The 20516-nt window shown below is 37.1% G+C and overlaps 1 protein-coding gene across 1 annotated transcript in view; it reads right to left on the bottom strand.

Moving 5' to 3' along the window:
• Positions 1-9803: 9803 nt before the first annotated feature.
• Positions 9804-20516, bottom strand: part of ING3 (inhibitor of growth family, member 3) — an 11549-nt gene continuing 836 nt past the window's right edge. Inside the window, exons 2-10 of the mRNA XM_009694988.1 lie at positions 19497-19562; positions 18202-18298; positions 15972-16043; positions 15553-15672; positions 14229-14386; positions 13681-13871; positions 12321-12513; positions 11324-11362; positions 9804-10687 (exon numbers count right to left, since the gene is read on the bottom strand). Of these exons, the coding sequence (XP_009693290.1) occupies positions 10571-10687; positions 11324-11362; positions 12321-12513; positions 13681-13871; positions 14229-14386; positions 15553-15672; positions 15972-16043; positions 18202-18298; positions 19497-19562 (1053 nt within the window). The 3' untranslated portion in view covers positions 9804-10570. The remainder of the gene's footprint in view (positions 10688-11323; positions 11363-12320; positions 12514-13680; positions 13872-14228; positions 14387-15552; positions 15673-15971; positions 16044-18201; positions 18299-19496; positions 19563-20516) is intronic.

Raw genomic sequence — 20516 nt, 5'->3', positions numbered from 1 at the left:
TCTCTTCCCACCTTGTGGTGGTACTCATTAGATCTTTCCATGAGGAAAAAAAAACTGTGCAGGTGGGTTGTTTTCCCGCCAGGTGAGGTCCCATGGGCCCCTCTGCTGGTACACGTCAAACAGCAGGTAAAACTTGATAGGCAGTGGCAAAGCTTGATACTCAGCTCACCAGACTACTGACTCTACCTCAGCTTCTCTAATGTTTTAGGTAGGATCCAGGTCAACTGAGTTATTTGCCCAGAGGCTTTTCTTTGTGTCTCAGCCATGTTCTTCACGACTATGTTTTGGCAGAAGGGGGACAATGAAACACAGGTATCTATTTATTTATCTACGTTAATAATACCGAAAGCTGCTTGACATGAAGGTAAGGGAAAGCAGCTGAAGACCAAAGTCTTACAAAGATAGTAGTTCCTGCTTAAAAGGCAAATCTGCATGTCACGTGGAAGAAATAGATCAGTAAATTCTTTGCTTCTTCCTGTCTACAGTTATTCACTGACACTTGACATAATCCCCTTGCAGCAGTTATTCTGAGATTACACAGAGATTTATGGATTTTGTAGCCAGTTTGATTGCTCAGACTCATTGGTTACTGCTGAGAGCTGAATAAGAATCAGTGACAATCAAAAAATGGCCAGATAGGCTGAAAGAATGGACATTTATCTTCGGGTATGCAGATGCAGAACAGGAACAAAGTGAAATATCGCATGACCTCTGACAGCACTTATGTTGCTTTTTATTTTAAGTAAGTCTTTTATTTTGTCATGGTCCACGTCTCTTCTCTGGCATCTTGCTGGTCCCCCTCTTCTTCACACCTCAGGTGAGAACATTTGAACTTCCATTCTCAGGTCTTCCTCCTTCTTCCTACAAATTTTTTCTAATGACAGCTGTGTCTTCTCTCAAAATCATTCTCTTAACACAGTGAATAATCTCTTCTTTTAGGTGATGTAGACCCTTCTTACTGTCTTTTTTTCAGTTACATTCTCTGGGCTTATTATATGAAAAGTATTTGCACAAATACTTTTCTACTTTCTCATGCACTTCTTGCTGCAAGCAGAGCCGTTCACTGCCTCGTACCTGCAGAAGGGCTCTGAATGCACTTTACATGCTGCACAGTAGTATTTCCTTGCAGTTCTTCCTGACTGCTTATATTCAGGTGGAAGTGTATCGAAATGGCCAATGAGAGTGGGAAGAAACCAAGAATAGCAGGGTCACTGATGCCATCCCAGCCACTCCATGCCTGCTCAAATGATGTTTGCAACAGAGGGTATCCGTATTGCTCACCAACTGTTCCATCTACCGGGACACCTTCCCCACACCAGGCCCTTCCCCTCCAGCCCCAGCACCTGGTCAGAAAAGCTTTGACAAGAAGGAGAGAGGGTGGAGAGGGACAGTGAGTGGTAAGCATACCGGTTTGGTATGGGCGATCCCTCAGCCAGGCCTCCAGGGTGATGGTAGGATGGATCCTAAACAGCTTCCCATGTGGTGGGAATGTAGGAAGCTCGCAAGCCATGGAGTTGCTGGAATGAGAACAACAAACATAAAGGAAAGGAGCAGTTTGTAAGCGCATTTAGCAGAGGGAAGAGAAGCATTTACAAACCCTTTTATTTCTAACATTTAGCATTCTCCATTCTCTATGTGTTTTTTTTTTTTTAAAGTTAATTGTTCTAGTTTCTGTTCCAATCAAACCCAAATATAGAATTGAAATACATAGTCCTCCAGGCCCTGTCACAAGGTCTTTCTTTTTCTTCTTTTGTGTAAACTAAATTATTTCATTGCCATGTTCCCTTTTCATTTTAGCCTGCCCTCATTATTTAGGTAGCCAAGACTAGGAAAATGTTTATTTTTTTCTCCTGTTCTACACAGAAGTGGACCCAAAACAGTCCAAAGAATGAGAAAAACGAAGGTAGCTGGAAAATTCATGACAGTCATCCCCAAGCACCAGTTTTTTATACAGTTGCCCTCAAGTTCAGAAGCAAGATCTGTTTCAAATAAACCAACTTTTTAGAAGCTGAAAAACCCAACCAGACTCCTCATGCCATAAACACCCATCTTCCAATTCACCCCCTAAATTCCTTAACTGTATTTTCTTCTATCCCATTACCTTTGGCTGCCTTTCTTCCTCGACACTGCTTATATGATCAGAAACATCCTCTCTTTCTTTAGCAGAGTGGTTGCTTTGCTGAGACCACTCGCAGATTTTCAAATGCCTATTCCAGCGTCTCCTAGGTTGAGCAGTCCTCCGATGCTCTTTGGCAGCAGGGAAACAAATGGAAGTCTCCTACAAAGGAGAAAATATTGTCACCTCTATTGTATGCATATAAAACAAGGGCGCAATGCTCTCAGATACCTGCAGCTCTCTCTCCGTTGTCCTCTTGATGATTTAATCTGTGCTGCTGCAGATGGTGTGCCTGCCGCAACAGGCAAACAAGGTTTATAATTTTGCACCAAGTTTTCCAGGTGGCAATCGTTTCAGACATTTTGGTCATTAAATGTTGGTTAGCCCCGGTACAGCAAATATCCATGCAAACGTACAGCTTAAACCACATCATGGCCTCCACTGGCTTCAGTGGATGAGTTCATACAGGTGGGTGTTTTAGGCACAAGGGAACAAGAACTTGATTTTTTTCCTATCAAAAGGCTTTGTACTGATGGATATTTGTTTAACAGAGCTTCTCTGTAGCAAGGAGAGTTTTAAGACAATCACATCACACAGAAATATAGACTAAATGCTCACCTGTGCCTCTCAAGGCACCCATACATTTAACCAGCCCCATCAAGACCAGCCATTATTATATATACTAGAGTATATAACAGTTTATTCCAGTTTGTTGCATTCCTGTGGTGCTGCCAGAATATACAATAAGCCAGTACAGAAATATGTCACCTGGGGCACTGCACATATTCTGCATGTACACGAGAAATTACTGTACGAGAGAATAGAATATGTGAAGATGCAAGACATGCTATTTTGATGTTCGTATGGACAAGCAGAAAAAGATAACTGTACCCTTCTGAACTTATCGATCTGATTATAACTATACAGTTTCTCTCATGAGTCCAGCTGTCGCGGCATGATTGCTGCAGAACAAGATAACAGCAACCACTGTGGCACAGAAATTTCTTTAGAAATACTCTTAAATACACTGCATCTTTTACGCACTGACTTTCGACAACCTATTCCTTACATTCCAGGCAAGAGTCTGCTGAAAAAGCAAGGTTTAAGGAAGATACTTCTTAGGTCTGAGAGATCTAAAGTGTTTTGCTGTCATTTTTTACACTTCACACCTAATTTAAATTATCCAGAGGGGCTGAAAAGTGAATAATAGAAGCATTTTTGTTCATTGTCTCATTACTGGGTTGTTGGGAGTTGTCTCTTTTGTGGGTTGTTTTGTTATATTTTTTAATTACAGAGGTATGTTCTATGACTAGAGGCAGATGTAATGTTTGTAGGATTTGATTTTGCAAAAATTAAAAGATAACCAAAATATAACCAAATCAGAATCCCTCTGACACACAGTACAAATAGCTGAATAAGCTCTTATTAAAATCTTTAACTCAGTCACTGTTTCCGTATAACTATGTCTCGATGCACTTCTAAAACTAAAGCATATTGAAAGGACTATTTGTTTTGGAAAATAATGTACAACCAGGTGGTGCCAACATAGAAAATTAATAAAATGTATATAAGGCTGATAGCTAATTTACTCGTTTTAAGACAGACTTTAGAAAAAGAATTACAGGGAATATTTGGGGTTGATTTAAAATCATGCCATCATTAGCCAAATACGAAATCAGGCTACAGTTTTATGATGTGCTGATGTAATGACAAACAATGTGTTTAGATGAGTCCTTTTACTGCTTAAGGTTCAAACAACAGGGAAAAGGAAAAGTTAGACTCTTTTCTATGAAAGGTCTTGTCAGCCTCCATAGGGAGACATTCCCAGTACATTCCTTTCACCCTCTTAACAGAAGTCTTTATGTAAATAGCTGTAGGTGAGTGTTTGGAAAGCACTTTCAAAATGAAAAGTGGTTCAGAGCTGGTAAACCTTGAACATTAACGGAGATACTAACCCAAACACCCTAAAGATGGATTTTTTTTTTTTCTTTTTTTTTGAGAATCATCTTTAGTTTTCCTGTTCTAGGCTAAAACTTCACTGAGATGTTTTCCCAGTGCATACTTTAGGTTGTATTTAGGTCTTACAAAAGTAACCAACAATGTTATAGAAGAGGTGGGCAGAACTGTTCTGATGTAAGTGACTCTCTCAAAGGTAATCATTACTTCCGAAATCAGCACTTCTGCATGCAAAAGTAGGCTTTAAGTCAGTGTCTAAGAAAATTTCTACTCTGGATTAAAATGATTAACACATAATTTTAATTTTTCAAAATAACTCCTAGCTTAACTTCTTTTTATTCCTCAGTTCCTTAGCCATTCCAAGTGTATTAGGCTATCAGGAAGATCCCTGGGAAATGTTTGGTATACCTTCCTAAATTAAACCAAGGGCATGGTCAATACTACTGGATGTAGAACCATTTCCTTTTCCAGACCTGACTAAGGAACACATTTTTTTATTGTCAGTTTATTCAACTATTGACTAATCCATCCATCTATAGGATGTGTTTTCTTTAAAAGCCTGAGATTAGTTTAGCCCCAAATAACACGACGGAGAAATTAAACACATTTTTAAATAATTTAAGTCAAGAATACCATATCCAGATGAATTCATCACAGCAGCAACACTCCAACTTGTCATCTTTTCAAGAAAATTACATTAATCAAACATTTATTAAAACAATTTTTAAATATGATGAGCACTTATTTTCACTCCCACATGGTAAAAAAGTAGTTTTAGTCTCACCAAAAGAAAACAGAGCTGTAAAAAATATTTCCTTTATCAACACAGGGAAAAATATTGCTTTACTTCTGACAAGAAAGGATTCCCTAATTCCATTGCACTTCCCTGACTGACCCCTTCCAGCACTTAACTACACCCACGCTTGCAACGTTTATCCAAACATCTATCATTCCCCCCAAAAGAAATAGTAAAACTTCCTTTGAAATAGTAAGGTCATGATTTTGCAGGTGGAAGCAATATAAAATTATCTTCACACTGCTCCTCTGTTTCTGTTTCACCGATTCTCATGTGTGCAAATACAGATTAACTTATTTATTATTCTAGAAAGAAAGGCTTAGTATAACCCTACTTAGGAAAATCAAGTTAGCTGTCAACCTAATAAATAAATCTGTGTTCAGCAACAAAAGTATGATTAGGATTCCCCCAAATGTCGACAATTTCATGAAAAATACACAAATAGTAGCTGAACAACTGCATCTACTTTATTTAGTTTAAGAATCCCTTCATTGTACTCTTAAACTTCCATAAAACTTCTCTTAATTGGCAGTAGACAGTTTTATAAATGTGGGCATATATATTTGATTCAATGTATATGGCATTGCTGAATAAATATTTAGAAAGGAACAAAGCAGTCACAACACTCAGAAATTTTCTTAATGTAAAGTACAAGGTACAAATAAGTATTAGGGCTTTAAAAATGTTAAAACAGCTGTGGATCCTAACATTGTTCGTCATTTTTTACTGTATTAGGTAGATTTCTTGTACAGTCACGAGGCAAGTTATTTTCTCTACTCTAGTTGTAATATGCTGGGGTTCTTTTTCAATACCTTCAGGAATTTATTTTTTTTTCAGCAAAGGGCATACAGTTAGCAAACAGTTAAAGTCATGTTTAAAATAAAGGCCTTAAATCTATTATTAAAGAATGTAGGAAACTATTGTTTTTTCTAAAACAGACGACGTGATGTACGCAAGCACAAGTCTGTAAGTAATCATGCAACTTGTTGACAACTTTTGCATGCTCAAATAGCTCCTAAATACAAGATTTATCTAGAGGAAAAAGCTGCTGTTTCTCTTTATAGAATATCAGACAAGTATAAAAGCAAGATATGGATTTGAAAGTGCTAGAAGAGTATAACTGTAAATGAGTACAGATATACTGAAGTGTGGCATTTTTCTTCTTTTATTTACACTATTCTCAGAGCATTTTAGTCAATCCTGGGAAGAGTAACCCAACTGCAGAGACTGTGTTCATACAGTGTGGCCTAACTTCAGTTATTCATGTATACCCCCAAGAGAGTGTAAAAAGTCAGACCCTTATCCCTCTTGCAATTCTGCTTCTCAGAGATTTTCAGTGTAAGTGCGAAACCGAACCCTCTGCTGTCAAAGCGAAGGCCACCTGGGTCCTCTTTCTGTCACCTGTCACTTCTATTGAACAAGACAAGCGCATGGTCCAGACATTCCAGCAGGATGAGGTGGGAGATGAAAAAACTTGCCAAGAAAAGCCAGCTCGCAGTGGGAAATACCTCCCTGGTGAGAGCGAACAGGAAAGGGAAACAAACCTTAGGATTCCTACTCTTTACTGTGCATGGTTGAACAACATTTTGCAAAGTTCACTAAGGAAGACAAGAACGCAAATTAATTCTGTGCTATTCAGAGAGACAACCTAGTGTGGTTTTCAGAGCAAGAAGCATAAATGTATTTCCTTTTTCATTTCAGACCTAGAATAAATAAAACCTACAGCTGAGGGAAAAATGTTACTTCTGCACAATGCAAACAGACAACACAGTTTACGAGGCATAGACCGCTTTTCGTTCTGTTACAGTGCTTGGCACATTGCTTCTCAGTTTGTGGTACTACAAATACCTCCTCATCCTAAAAATTTACCCAAATGCTGGAGCATTGAGACGAAACTAAAAGCAGCTGCACTGCATAATGCCAACGGCTCACCTAACCTAGTGTCTTGTAGCAAAGAACATCCGGTGGTGTATGCCAGAGGACTGTAGGACTGTCACAGGCATCCAGGAACACCTCCCTGGTTATAAACTCTCTTCATTTCTAGTGATCGGTCTTCAGTGAGTTTTTGATCCAGATATGTTACTTTGCTTCCATTAATTTCTCAGTCATCTTTTACACCCACGTAAGCTATATGGCCAGTTTTGCAATTTAAGCATGCCATGTGTGAAAAAATGCTTCCCCCCCCCCCCCCATTTTGGACTGGCTACCTCCCTACTACTACTTCTACCAGAAGACACACCTTTTCGACAGCACTCCTGAATTCACAGACCCCCATTACACCCTCACTGAGCCGCCTCTTTCCCACCCAGAAGAGTGCCAGACAATTCAGCTGCTTCTCAGATGCGTTGTCATTACACAGCTTTGACTACTTTGATCCTCCTGGTTGAGTCTTTCCTTTTTGCAGCAGAGCGGACCAGAATTTTACACTGCGTTAAGACCTAACTGCACCATCAATTTACACAGTGTAAAACTGTTTTCTGTTTTATTCTTTGTCTCCTACTGAATCATTCTTAGCACTTGTCTGACCTGCTGCTGAGCAATGAGCTGACATTTCCACAGAATCACCTAGGTAACTCCAAAATCACTTTCCTACACAGCAACAGCTACTCCAGAGGCCCCAGCCGCAGGTAAATTGAGAATTATTATTTTATATATTATTTTATATTTGCATTATTTTAGCAAATGTTGAATTACATCTTCCATTTTATCAGACACTCAGCTTCATGAGATTGTTCTGCTACTTTTAACACTTTCCATTTTTGTTATTTTTGAGAACCCAACGAAAGTGCAAACATTATGTTACTATTTACCCCTCTTTAACTGATCTGTTACATACCTGTGGAGCAGCAGAGTCCTGCTGGACTCCTTTAGCAGCCTCTCTGTGTCGGCAATATTGGTCGTTTATTCCTTTACTCTTTATTATTCTATTTTGGAAATAGCCATGTAACATTAAGGGACATTCACTCTTCAACCAGCACGTCACTTTCTTTAAAAAAAACAAAACAAAACAAAACACTTTAATGAGACCCTGTCTAAATGCCTTTGTGTACATCAACCTGGCTTTGTCTACTCAGTGAAACTTCCAAGAACTGTAATGACCATGAGGCAAGGACTCTGCCAATACGTAACTACTCACACTACTCCATGCTTCCACACTGTAATCACCTGCTGACCCGTAAGCTTCTCTCACAGGCTGTTTAGAAGAAAAAAAAAGAAAAACGTGCAGGTTTTATTGTTCTACATCTTTAACTTCTGTATTGCATTTTTTCCCACATTTTTCACATTTGTCCATTTCTATTTTCTTAACTTTGACACAAAATACTAATGTACTAACGAGGGCAAAGGTAAGTTTTTTCTTCTTGTGAGTTCTCCAACTAGCTCCTCCGTAAAAAAATATATTGTCCAATGAAACAGCGAACCAATGTTCACATTAATAATTGAAATTTTTATTTGGATTTGCAGTGTCTGCACCATCTTAGGTATGGTTACCACCAGAGTGAGGGATTTTGCTATATATGGTCTTAATTCTCAGCGGACTTCTTAGCCCTACAGACTTAGACATTCAGTCCAAGCCTAGATTACCCGTTGCTTATTAACTTCAATTCATAGCATGGCACCAGTTCCCAACAAAACAAATAGTTTGTTATCTCTATTGTCTCAATAGCCTCACTTAAAACCAGATATTCTAGTCCTCAAGTGTTTTTTTAGACTGAGATTTCCACAGAAATACATACACAGTGGGGTCAGCTCCCAGTTTTAATGGAACCTTAGTTAGACTGCTCTTTGCTGTTTATTTTCATCAACTTCTACCTTACTCTTTTACCAAAGTCTATTTATCATCCATAATCACATTTCCCTTCTTACACATCTACTTTTCCCAAGTTCATGGATCTAAAATGCCTACTTTTTTCATTTTTAAATAACTGTTGTGACAGAAGCCTGGTTTCATTTCGGTTTAGGTAAAGCCTACATTTTCTGAACATGCTCCTATTCCTAACGAGCCTAACCCTTTTTATTTCCTTGATGCTATTTGCACAGCCGTGCAATGCAACACTGCTTCTCTCCCTCTCTTCTCCTTTGCATGGGTTTGGAAAGCTACCACCTGAAGTCCATGCTCCTCCAGCCTGACAGCCCTAGAAGCAACCCAGGGCTAAAGTAACATCTTGATTCCAAAGGGGAAGGGTATTTTTTTTAGTAGCGGAAGGGAGAAGAAAGGAGTAATAATCTTGTTTCTGTTCAGTGCTGCTGCATGAAAAAACCATACAAAAATAACAAAAGGGAATTGTCAGTGAAAGGAAATCTACAAACTATGCCCACAATAGGCAAGTGGGGAAAAAAATACGGAAAATCTTTCCATTATATTCATGGTCAAGAGTCTAATTTAAAGATCACTTTTCTGATCCTGTTCTACAACACATACAACTCAGATCCAACCATTTACAGGCCTGCATGGAGGCTTCCTAACACGATCCTCCCCGTTACCCTAGGGATTCTACAATTAGGATGAACTCCCTTTCTTCTTTCCGGAACTGTGTGTTGGTTTTCACATGAAAACTACTGTCCAGCAAGGAATATGGCAGCTGCAAGACACACTTACCATGGTTTTCATCTCCCCTTCCTACTTCCATCCGTGCCTGTGGATACCTCTTGACACGGCAGAGAGATATTTTTTTTTTCTAACCACGTGGAAAACAGAACTTTGGTGCTGATTTGATCAGGTGCCACCGATCGCCTGGAGACAGACATCAAGGCAAATGATATTTCAGCATTTGCCTGTATATGTATCAGTTATCCACACACCAGAGAAATGTCCTCCTGTACAACAATACTTCACATGGGTCACACACAGCAATTTCTTACATCAACTTAGCTATATTCTTCTGAAACCATTTCAGGGGCAAACCTTTTTGTGACGAATGTACAGAAAACAGTAACTTGAGGAGTTGAGGTTGTTTTATTTTAACACCTAATACAATTCAAATTTAAAGGATTACTTGCACAAAAAAATAAACACATTTGGTATAAAAATTTATCATCACTTTAACACCTTTTTTTCCTCTTATGGCCTGCGCCTTCTCTGGAGCAGAAACATATAAAGACTAATGGCACAAGTTTGTTTTATTCTACAGCATTTTTTTTGTTTTTACATACTCAAGTACCCTAGAGGACAACAGCCCGCTGTATACAAGAACCATTTTCTTCAGCCTGCTGAATTAAGTTTCATAAAGAACCAAAGCTATAAAGGCATTTTAAAAACCATTGTCTCTTTTTTTTTTCAGAAGCACTGACTTTTTGCACCATTTATATACATAGTGTTACATAACAGCTCTTGAGTACAGTACATGCAGCAGAATATATCTGTTGTATATAAAACATACATTTAAAATCTTGACTTATTGGAATTTTTGGAAGATTGAATAATTGTAGAATGCCCACTGCTTAGAGAAAATGGTTTGATAGTACAAATGTCTGCATATGTTGGAACAATCCAAGGCTCACTGGAATAGTATCTGTAGCACATCAATGTGCATAAATAGTTTACTTACAATACTAAAACACAACTAGCAAAATCAATAGTTCAAGATCTTACGACTGCTATGGTAACCCTTAAGTGGTTGCAAGGAAGTGTGGCAGGGGTTCCTCTCCCTCCCAAGTCCTCTATAAAACCTTTAGTATGTAATTTGTTTTCCAGATGAAGAAACTTATTTATGCCTACTGCCTCTTCTCTTCATTGCAGCCGTACACTGCGGACAGTACCATTTCCCTTTCGGTGCTTCTGTCAGTCCAACGCATCCGTAGTGGAACCACTCAATAGGGCACTAGAAAAACAGGGATTTGGGTTTTTTTTTTCAAAACACCAATCACAAATACAATTGTATGAAAATGAAGCATGAGTAAAAAGCATAGATTCTGCTTTTCACACAAAGTCACAGGACAAAACGTGAAGAGAGGAGGAACTCAGCCCCTAACGTACACTCAACAGACTAAGGAAGATGATAAAAACTCCAAGAGTCCTATATGGACTCACATAACAGAGCAAAAGAAGTATGTTGTGCTTTGAAATACTTCAGTTTGACAACACTGACACAAGTAATCTCATCACTCACTCCTGTTTAAATGTAGTACCTCAGTAAACAGATGATTACATTCAACTTTTTTTTTTTTTTCAAAAATTTTTTATTTGAAGGGGACAACTGATATTAGTAGTGACACAGCTAAAAGTTCCCAGAAATAAAGGGCATTTTAAAGATGTCAAACCTTCCCAGTAACGGGTGAAGACTTCTAAAAACTTGAACTGTGGGGACAGTTGAGAAGTTTCCTGAAGAACGGTTCAACTCATGTGCACGTTACTCTAGAAAACTGTGCTCCAAAACCAGTTCTAAAGAAAAGTAACTCCTGCAAGAAACAGTTACATGCATAAGCCTCTCATGAATATTTTGAACTTTGTTACTTACATCTTGGTTATCACAGCCTACCATTTCACCATAGGACACCTAGTAAATAAGAAAAAAAACAAACCTTATTAATAATTATATTACCAATTAAAAGCAAACAATGTCTTCAAAGGCCTAAATTTCAAGTTTCTTCCTTTGAGGAGTTTTTCCACTAACAGCAGCAACAATATTTTGATTTTTCTGTTGTTACACAATCCAAAGAACATCATGTTCACAGCAAATTGTTTTTCAAAAAAAATTTATGCAAAAAAGGATACTTCTGCATATCTCAAGTTGGATAAAAAAAGGTCAGCATTCAAAACCTGAATGAAGCACATTTTGGTCTAAACAACAGTGCTCAGTACATTATCAGCCCAGTTTTCAAGATTATACTGACCTCTGGCATTTCCCTTGCATATATGACAATTTCAAGTGCTTTACTTGAAACAACCAAATACTTTCAAGAGAATTACAGAATTCTATAAACTCTTAAAAAAAGCCAACACTCTTAAAAACCTTTTAAAATAAGAACAGGCATTTTTAAATAGAAGTTTCTCATGTTGTCAACCCGTCTCTCAAGTTTCTGGATAGCTTTTATAAAACTAGTTCTTTCTTTGGTTGTTGGGTGGGGTTTTTTTGTTTGTGGGTTTTTTTGGGCTTTGTTTTGGTGGGTTTTTTTTTGTTTTTCTAAAGGAAAGTAGGAGAGACCAGGCAAATTCCTTACTAACTTATAAATTGAACAGGTTCACAGGGAATTTAGTTAAATTTTTAATTTAATTATTCTTGAAGTCCTCAGAAAAGATTTAAAACTCTCCAGGTATTTCACATCATTGGAAAACTTGCTTGTTTTTAGCTTCAACAGTAGAGTTCATTATTCATATCACCAGTAAGTAAGTAAAAACAGAGCAGAATTTCAGGACTGCAAACAGGATGTTTTTAAATTAGCAACCAGAGAAGGAAGCTTGACTACAGCGAAATCGCAGTTCTAGTTATATTTCAGGGTGGAAGCTACTCTTACCTGATTACAAATGCAGTAACGTGGCTCATTTGGGTCATAGGTCCAGTCAACCTGGCTATTAGAATCAGACTCTGGTATTACTGCTGTTTGCTGAGACAGTTCTTGTGCCAATGCAGATGAAGAAGAACACGATGATAGAGAGGAAGAAGAGGAAGACGATGAGGACTGCTGACTTGAGGATTTGTTGTTGTTTCTGGAGGGGAAAAAAGGGGGGGCGGTCGGAATAACAGACATAATTTAAATTCATTTCCTGTCAAGTGACAGGATCACTAAACAAGTACTTTGTTGACTCTGAAATACTGCAGTATGTAAATCCCAAAGCATCATTCCCTAACAGATTTTGTTCAACAATTGCAAGAACTGAAATGGACACACCGAATGCTCTTTGGAAAAGGAGACAAGTCGTACCAGCTTACAAGTGCAAGACACACTACTCTAATCAATGGAATTTAACAGCTTTAAATTGCCAAATGGTTTTTACAAATGTTTTTCTTCACAGAATTTTCCATCAACACCCTTGGTGTCAAGTCCCCATAAAAATTATGTTACCAATAAAACAGGAATTTACATATAAATAATGTCATGTCTCATGTACAATAGATAACTGTGCTGAAGATGACTGATTCTATGTTAATATCCACTCAAGCATCACCAATCACTCCATAGAACAGTGCCAGAATATAAATTCTATGCTTTTGCTTATAGGTCAGATCTGACACCCAAGATATCCATAAATGAAAAATGCTTCTAAGACAAAATTACTAACTGAACTGTGAACACACACAAATTTGTATGAATAAAAAAATGCAAGTCAGTTTAAAAGGATAGGCATTTTGAGACAAACTCTTTCAAGTACAACTAGTGATTGATATCACAATGTGTTGTGCCACTGTGTTGTTTAAGACGTTTTTAAACTTCATTTTAATCAGAAATAAAATTCATTCTATTTCCTGTCCCAGACGGTCAGCCATCAGAAAGCGTTGTGATTATTTGTGAAGTGGCACAAAGCAGATCTCCAGATTATTTCAAAACCACCTACAAACCATTGGATGGTAATTCCCAACATTTGCCGTTAGGCCAAGTCTTCTCTCCAGAATACAGAAAAATGAGGGAAGTAACTAGATTGTATCACAGATGAAAAAGCAAATAAAGACATTTATTTAAAACCTTAGAGTGAGATGCTTAAAGAAAAAAACAAGTGGAAGGACAAAAGAAGCAAGCCCTAGACAAAAAAAAGCCAGCAGGCCTCACCCCCTCTCTCAGATATTAAATAGGAAGTATTTTTAATATGGCCCATGACCTTTAAAAGAAAGGTTAGCTGTCTTAAAAGTTATAGTTGCAGTCAAGTAAGAAAACCTACTTGCTTTTTCTGCCACTTCGTGAATCTGTGGTTGACGAACTTAATGTCTGCGTTAACGTAGATGCCAGAGCTGATGATGAATATCCAGTTGAATCTCTGGATAACGAAAATTCTCTTCCAAGCTGAAAATCATTGTTCTTAAATGCTTCGTAGCTGGCTTTCAGACTGGATGTTCGTCTTCCTTCCTTCATCTAAAAGGAATACTGATTTTGTATCAGATTACACAGCAAGGCTCTTACAGAAGACATACCAGGCTGCTAACTGCTAATTATTTGCATAGGTTCATTAGTTACCCTGTTAACAAAATGATGTATCGTAACTGGTAAAAAGGTGTAAGAATATCCCACAGGAAAAGCTAGAAAACAAGCTGTCCTTCTATGACAGTTTTACAGGATGAAACTGTAGCATATAAACAAAAATGATATGAGAACTGATCACATCAGCTGAAAGTGATCGTGGGAATTCAGAATTGAAAAAGAAAAAAAAAAATCACTAGTCTTTCTTCTTCAAAGGCAGATGGCAGAATGACAATAATGTTTTGACATTACCTGCGCCGTGGCTTGCACTGCTTGAGCTGCTGCCATGGTAATTGCACCGGCCCCAGATCCTGAAGATAATGAGCCCAGGTTATATGATGCCAATGGTTGAGAAGAGTTTGTATTGTATGCATTGTTTGAAGAGGATGATGAATTACTGTTTCGACACCCTTGATGAACAGAACACATTTATGAAATTCAAAATGAAACTAAATTCCTTTGCATTTTCAGAAGAGTTATATATGACAACCAGTGAAAGAGTAGGAACTCCGTTTATGCATCAGAGCAGTCTGATCATTTGGAAAAAAGTTTTAAAAGTCATTTTGACACAGCCAGTATTGGCTTCAGAAAAAAAAAAAAAAAAAGGTAGTTTGTTTCCCACCTATCCTTATGTGTAAGGAGAACTCACTATCATATTCAGCTATCAAAGAACAGATGCAGCTGCTATGTCTATATAAACCCAACCTCCATTGAAACAATGCTGACTCCTGTAACCATCAAGAAGAGAGGAAGAATCAAGAAGAGAGGAAGAATTTGACGTTACACCTACACTGTTTCTGAAGCAAAACTTTTAACAATCTTAATTAAAAGAACTACAAATCAGTTTTAATGCAACACAGATTTCCATGGCCACGTACAGACCAACAGCTGCTCAAACACAGTTACACTTTATTTGCCATCTATATGACGCTCCTTCAAAAGAAGAGTAAAATGGGTATGAGGGAGACTACTTAAAACTGATCAACAGCACTAAATTCCAAAACATAAGGTAGTTTACTTACTGTAACCTCTCACAATCTTTTATTTTCAGAAAAGAAACTATGAAACATTCCAATTTTGAAAATGGGCAGAAAGTTGTGGTTTTTTATTCACTACTCAAAAAGACTTCTTGCCTCTTTTCAAATAGACAACAGATGAAAGAATTTTATTTTATTGTAGCGGAACGCCATGTCAGACAAATACTTAAAAAAATACAGTGTTAAAATTCTTTTCCCTTACTTTGGAAATTGTTGCATGGATTTCTTTTTCCCAAATAATGCATTGATCTCTTATATTTCTACTACTGGCTGAATGAAACTGTACTGTTAACTTCTTCCAAGCAGTGTAAATAAAATGGAATAGCAAACATACAGCTGTTAAATGACAACAAAGCTGATGCACTTCATGGACAACACAGATGAGTAACAATGCCTGCAATTTCTCATGTTTCAAATGACTGGAAATCCCAGAGGAAAGGGTATGAGCCTCTGATTTCAAAATACAGTAACTCACAAATTTAATTGAGTTTCTCTTCTTCTGATTAAAAAGCAATAAAATGCAAGACAATCAAGATTACCTGGTGTATTTTCTTTCGAAGCATCGGAAGTCAGGGTAGACAGAAGAGCTTCAGATTTAAACTTCTTTTCAGGAACATGATCTGTTGTACTATGGTGAGAAGACGGATTGTGTTTCCTTTCTAAATGCAACAAATGAAGGGGACTTAAATGTAAAACCTTTTCAGCTTGAAAATGAAACTGTAACTAGAGATAAAAAAATAGCATTTTCAACTAATTCCCACCAGCAAAACATTATTATTTCGTTCTTGCACTTCTTCTGAATAGACACTATTATCATTGCATTATGCCTTTTTCCCCACCTCTCCCAATGTTTGGAGAAAAAGAAAAAAGTTGTGAACATTTTTTCCCCCTACTACTACTCAACAAAAAATAAGGAAACATAAAAAAGTGGACATGTTTTTAAGTTTGAAATACTTACTCTCTACGGGAGTGTGCGAATGGGCGTGATGGTTATTCACAGGCTGTGATGGTGTATCCAGCTCGAGAGACCCTAAGAGGGAGGTAAAAGGGACAGGGAAATTTCAGAGTAATCACTGGCATGGATTTGACTTTGAGATACTAAATGAATCCTTATAATATTAAACCAAATCACTACGCAGTTATATTTACTTTAATCAGAAGGATTTTTGATAGAGTTGAAACCCTTCCTGTAGTACGACAAGGAGCCAGTGAGAAGAACAGTTTTAAAATAAAAATCGGTGACTGCTGCTCTTCAACTGTTGAAATCAAGAAGTTAAAATCAAGGCCAATCGGGAGAACAAACAACAACATTGCCTTCAATATGCCACTTATTCGAATGAGTTGCACACAAGCCACTGACGGTTGGAGAATGCTGCACCAAAAGTACTGACAATCTACACCAAAATGAATTGAAAGGAAGACTGTAACAGGTAAACTGTATTAATGAGGTATCTTGTCCCACTCAGTCCATCTTGTCACACTGAGTCAAAACACACAAGCACTAGCAACGTCTTTCAAGATGATCTAACATTCAACAGGAAGGGCTTCACATCATTATCCAAATTTTCTTCATTCAAAATACACAGCAACAATGCAAAGAATTTAAATTAAAAAAAAAAAAAAATGAAAAAGGGGGGGGCATAAATGTAAGTCTATGTCTAAGAATAACATTTCTTGCCATACGAAGCTGAACGATTACACCACAGGAGAGACTTTGACCATAAAATTCCATTAGAACAATATAAAAAAAAACCAGTTTCTGTATGAATCTTCGGCAAAAATTCTGAACTAGCTACAATACCTATCAACTTACATTTATACAGAAGACAATTCAAGAAAGTAATTCTCATTCATTTTTCAAAAACTGTAGTTTCCAACATTTCTCACCTCTTTCTTTTTCAGTGCTTTCAAAAAGTACATGAGTGTATTACAAAAGTTTAAAGGAAGTTATTCTAGAAGAGGTTCAAAACATAAGGAGATATTTTGGCTGAACTAACATTAATCGTGTTAGGAACTAGTCCAAAGGCTGCCCTCTGGTGGAACCTCAACAACGTGTATTTACTCTGAAAGCTGAAAATGTTAAAAAGGCTTCTACTTCTCACTTTATTAAAAAACTCCCCAAACCTATATACCTTAAAGATGCAACATGCAGTCTGGTACATTTCTATTTTGAGTTCTTGAAATTCTACCTACCTCCCTCACCAAACACATAGCTCAACTGAAGGTAGTACCACATATTATTTCAGCTGGGATTCGAACTAAAATAAACTAGCCCTTTTCTCTAGTTGCTAGTTCATTAACAGCACGCACTTTGCAGTTTTCTTATTGTGCCTGTCATTTGTAACAGCAGTTACAAATAAAATATCCCCAAACTCCCAGCTTTTATGACAAAGCCACACAAAGTTCAAAGAAAGAATATTTACTCCTGATCCTCCCAAGTGATTTAGGTTACTTTTCACTATCGTTGGGTATGAGAACAGTCACGGCCTCTTAGCTCCATAATCACAGTAGTTAAATCAACTTTGAAATTTATCATAATCTGATTTCAACTTGATGTCTAAATGCTGATGCGTACAGAAAAGCCAGGTTCTTCTATACCAAGTTGGTCAAAAAGCTGTCGCATTACACTTTTGTTCACGTTCTGAATACCAGCACTGCTATATTTGTCAAGCATGCAGGTTTTGTACCTAAAATGCTTCTCCCTTGCTATTGCATTACAAAACAACCCATTCCTCTGCCCTTTAAAGAAAGGAAACCACCAAGTACCTAACTTTACTTGACATTCCACACCTGCAACTAAAATAATGACTCTCCTCAATTTGGTGGCAATCAAGTCAAGTAAGAAATGGTACACTTTCAACTGAGTAGGTGGCAAGCTTAGGCTTAAGTACTTGTCTGAATACCTACAGTCATTAAAAACAGGTTTAACGAATTCTGTACCTTACTGCAGCAATTCACAAGTGCAACAGTTGTTCAAAAAAAATTATTCTAATTACTTATATGTATTTTGGCTTCACTGGTAAAAATTGTGGTTGAAGCTAAAATTTGAGAATCAGACTGACAAAAAGTATGAACACAATTTTGAAAGAAGCAGAAATGCTGCCAGCCACTAACAAGTGTATGATATTTTAATTTTGCAAATTGACACAATATCTCTCAAGTTCTTAAAGAAAATGATGCATACTTACGTCTCTCTAATATTTCTGTAATTCCAGCATTATCTGCTTCAAGTTCCATTTTAAATTTCGCAAGTTCCTGGTCCAATTTTCTCAAATGACGGTCTACCTGTTTTTGAGACAAAGCAACAATGAATAGCATCCAGTTCTGGAACATGAATATCTACATCCTTAATCTCAGGCTTGCTAAATATTTTCCTTCCAGCAATTCTCTACCATGCAGCACTAAGCACGTATAAGAACACAGAGAAATGTAACTTCTTGGTCACCACATGTCCCTAATTCAGCAGAGATACTAGAGTTAACACCAAAATAGCGCTGTGTAGTCAAACACAGGATACAATAAGGCTGCATATTGGCTCAACAGCTAGAAGCCCTCCTCTGACTGCAGGCAATGTTCCAAGACACAGCATTAAGTGATTCTTCTGAGAAGAAAAGATTAAGAGGACTTCGGAGTGTTGTGCATATGTGTATAGAAGGAGAAGAGAAAGAACAGTACATGACACGCACTTTAGAAGAGCTTGGGCTGCACTGGGGAAATTGCAAGTTTACTGAATTGCAATTTGTATGCCATTCTATACACCAGTAAATTTCAGCAGTGACTAAAAGGGGCGCTAAACTGAAAGCGTAAAGACTCTGTGCATTTGTGTAAACTACGACATGCTCTTGGGTACTGAAAATTAACAGAAAAAAAATTTGAACTTAATATCATGGAAAGAAACACCATGTTCCAAACGTTTTCTTCATCTGTAGTCATACAGCAGAATGTCCCCGTCTCTAAACTATTAATAAAATTGAACAGGTTTTTGCAGTTAACAGCTAACGAAAAGAGACAGGCTAAGTTCCAACTTTTGGGACTAACGTTTGGTTAGCTGAAGTGAAACTAAAGCAGATAAGAAACGTTTTGTTTCTGTCTACTATATTTTAGTGCAGTCTGACTTGCAGATTCTGTTCTCTGAGAAAATGTAAAATATACTTAAAATTCAAAATCCACATGCTATAAGAAAGAGTAACTTGCTCGTGGTCTCTTTTCAGAAAAAAACAAATAAACCAAAATCAACATGCATGAAAACCTTATGATTTCTAAAATTATTTCTGTATGTTTTGTATTTAAGTGACACTTACTAGCCAAAGCAAAAAAATTCTTGAAAGACAATAAAATACTACATGTTTCTTTCACCAGCAAAAATATCTGTATGTAGCTGACAAAACAGTACAGGTAGCACAGTTGTAGTGCTTATCAAAATGTTTAGAACTCCTTAGGGTATAAATTTAGGTAATTTAAGTTTAGCCTTCTGTCCACTTACCAAATCATATATTTGATTAGCCAGTTGAACTTTTTCATCTGCATCTTCCAAAGCCTTATAATAATCCTGTGATAAGAATGATTTTTTTTTAAAATTATGAATGTAACAATTTCAGTCATTTTAAGGTAATGTTAACCAGCACAAAATATAAGTTAAAAGGATAATTCAAGTCAGTTTTCAGAAAGACTGCAAAACTCTAATGTAAACAACAATCAGCTCAATTGTAGATAGAAGATTTAATGCACATCAATTTATTGTTTGTGCCTTGGAAACACTCAAACTACAGCACGTAAACACCTCCTCCTACAGCCATATTTTGATTTCTGCAAGAAATGCTATGAAAAAAGAAACAGTCTTGGATTTATTTTGTATTACACAGCATAAAGTTATCGTCTCATTTTGAGCCTATGTCTTTTACTTCGTATGGATCTTCAGGACCACTGCAGATACTACTGCCCTTCAAAAGGATGCTGAACAGTACTGTGAGGGGAGGCCTTTCCAGCACTGTAGTTAAATAGCAATAATGATATATATAGTTTATAGTCTAAATTATTTTAAAATACATTTATATAACTCATAAGTGTATTATAAAAAAATTTGACTAAAGCAATCCAATTTTAAAGTCGAGTCTAACTCATGAAAATCCGCAGACAAAACTTTTTTTTAAAAAGTACATTTACACATGTTTTCACTCTAGATTTAAACAGGTTTAAGTGCCTTTTTAGTCTCAATTTCCACTAAAGAGCATCTTCCTTAGACAAAAACTACTTCAAATTTTGGTTCAACTAAAGTCAAAATCAAATTTTTTATCTACTCGAGTGAAGTCAGAGCCTTCACTTTTTTTAAATACAGAAATCCATTTTTTATATTACTTTTTACACGGGCATGTAGTGACGGGACAAGAGGCAATGGCTTTAAACTGAAAGATGGTAGATTTAGGTAAGATATAAGGAAGAAATTCTTCCCAGTGAGCGTGGTGAGGCAGTGGAAGAGGTTGACCAAAGAAGCTGTGGCTGCCCC

The sequence above is a fragment of the Cariama cristata genome, unplaced genomic scaffold, assembly GCF_000690535.1.
Source record: "Cariama cristata isolate BGI_N322 unplaced genomic scaffold, ASM69053v1 scaffold1782, whole genome shotgun sequence".
Lineage (NCBI taxonomy): Eukaryota > Metazoa > Chordata > Aves > Cariamiformes > Cariamidae > Cariama > Cariama cristata.
This window is presented reverse-complemented; position numbering and strand designations above follow the sequence as displayed.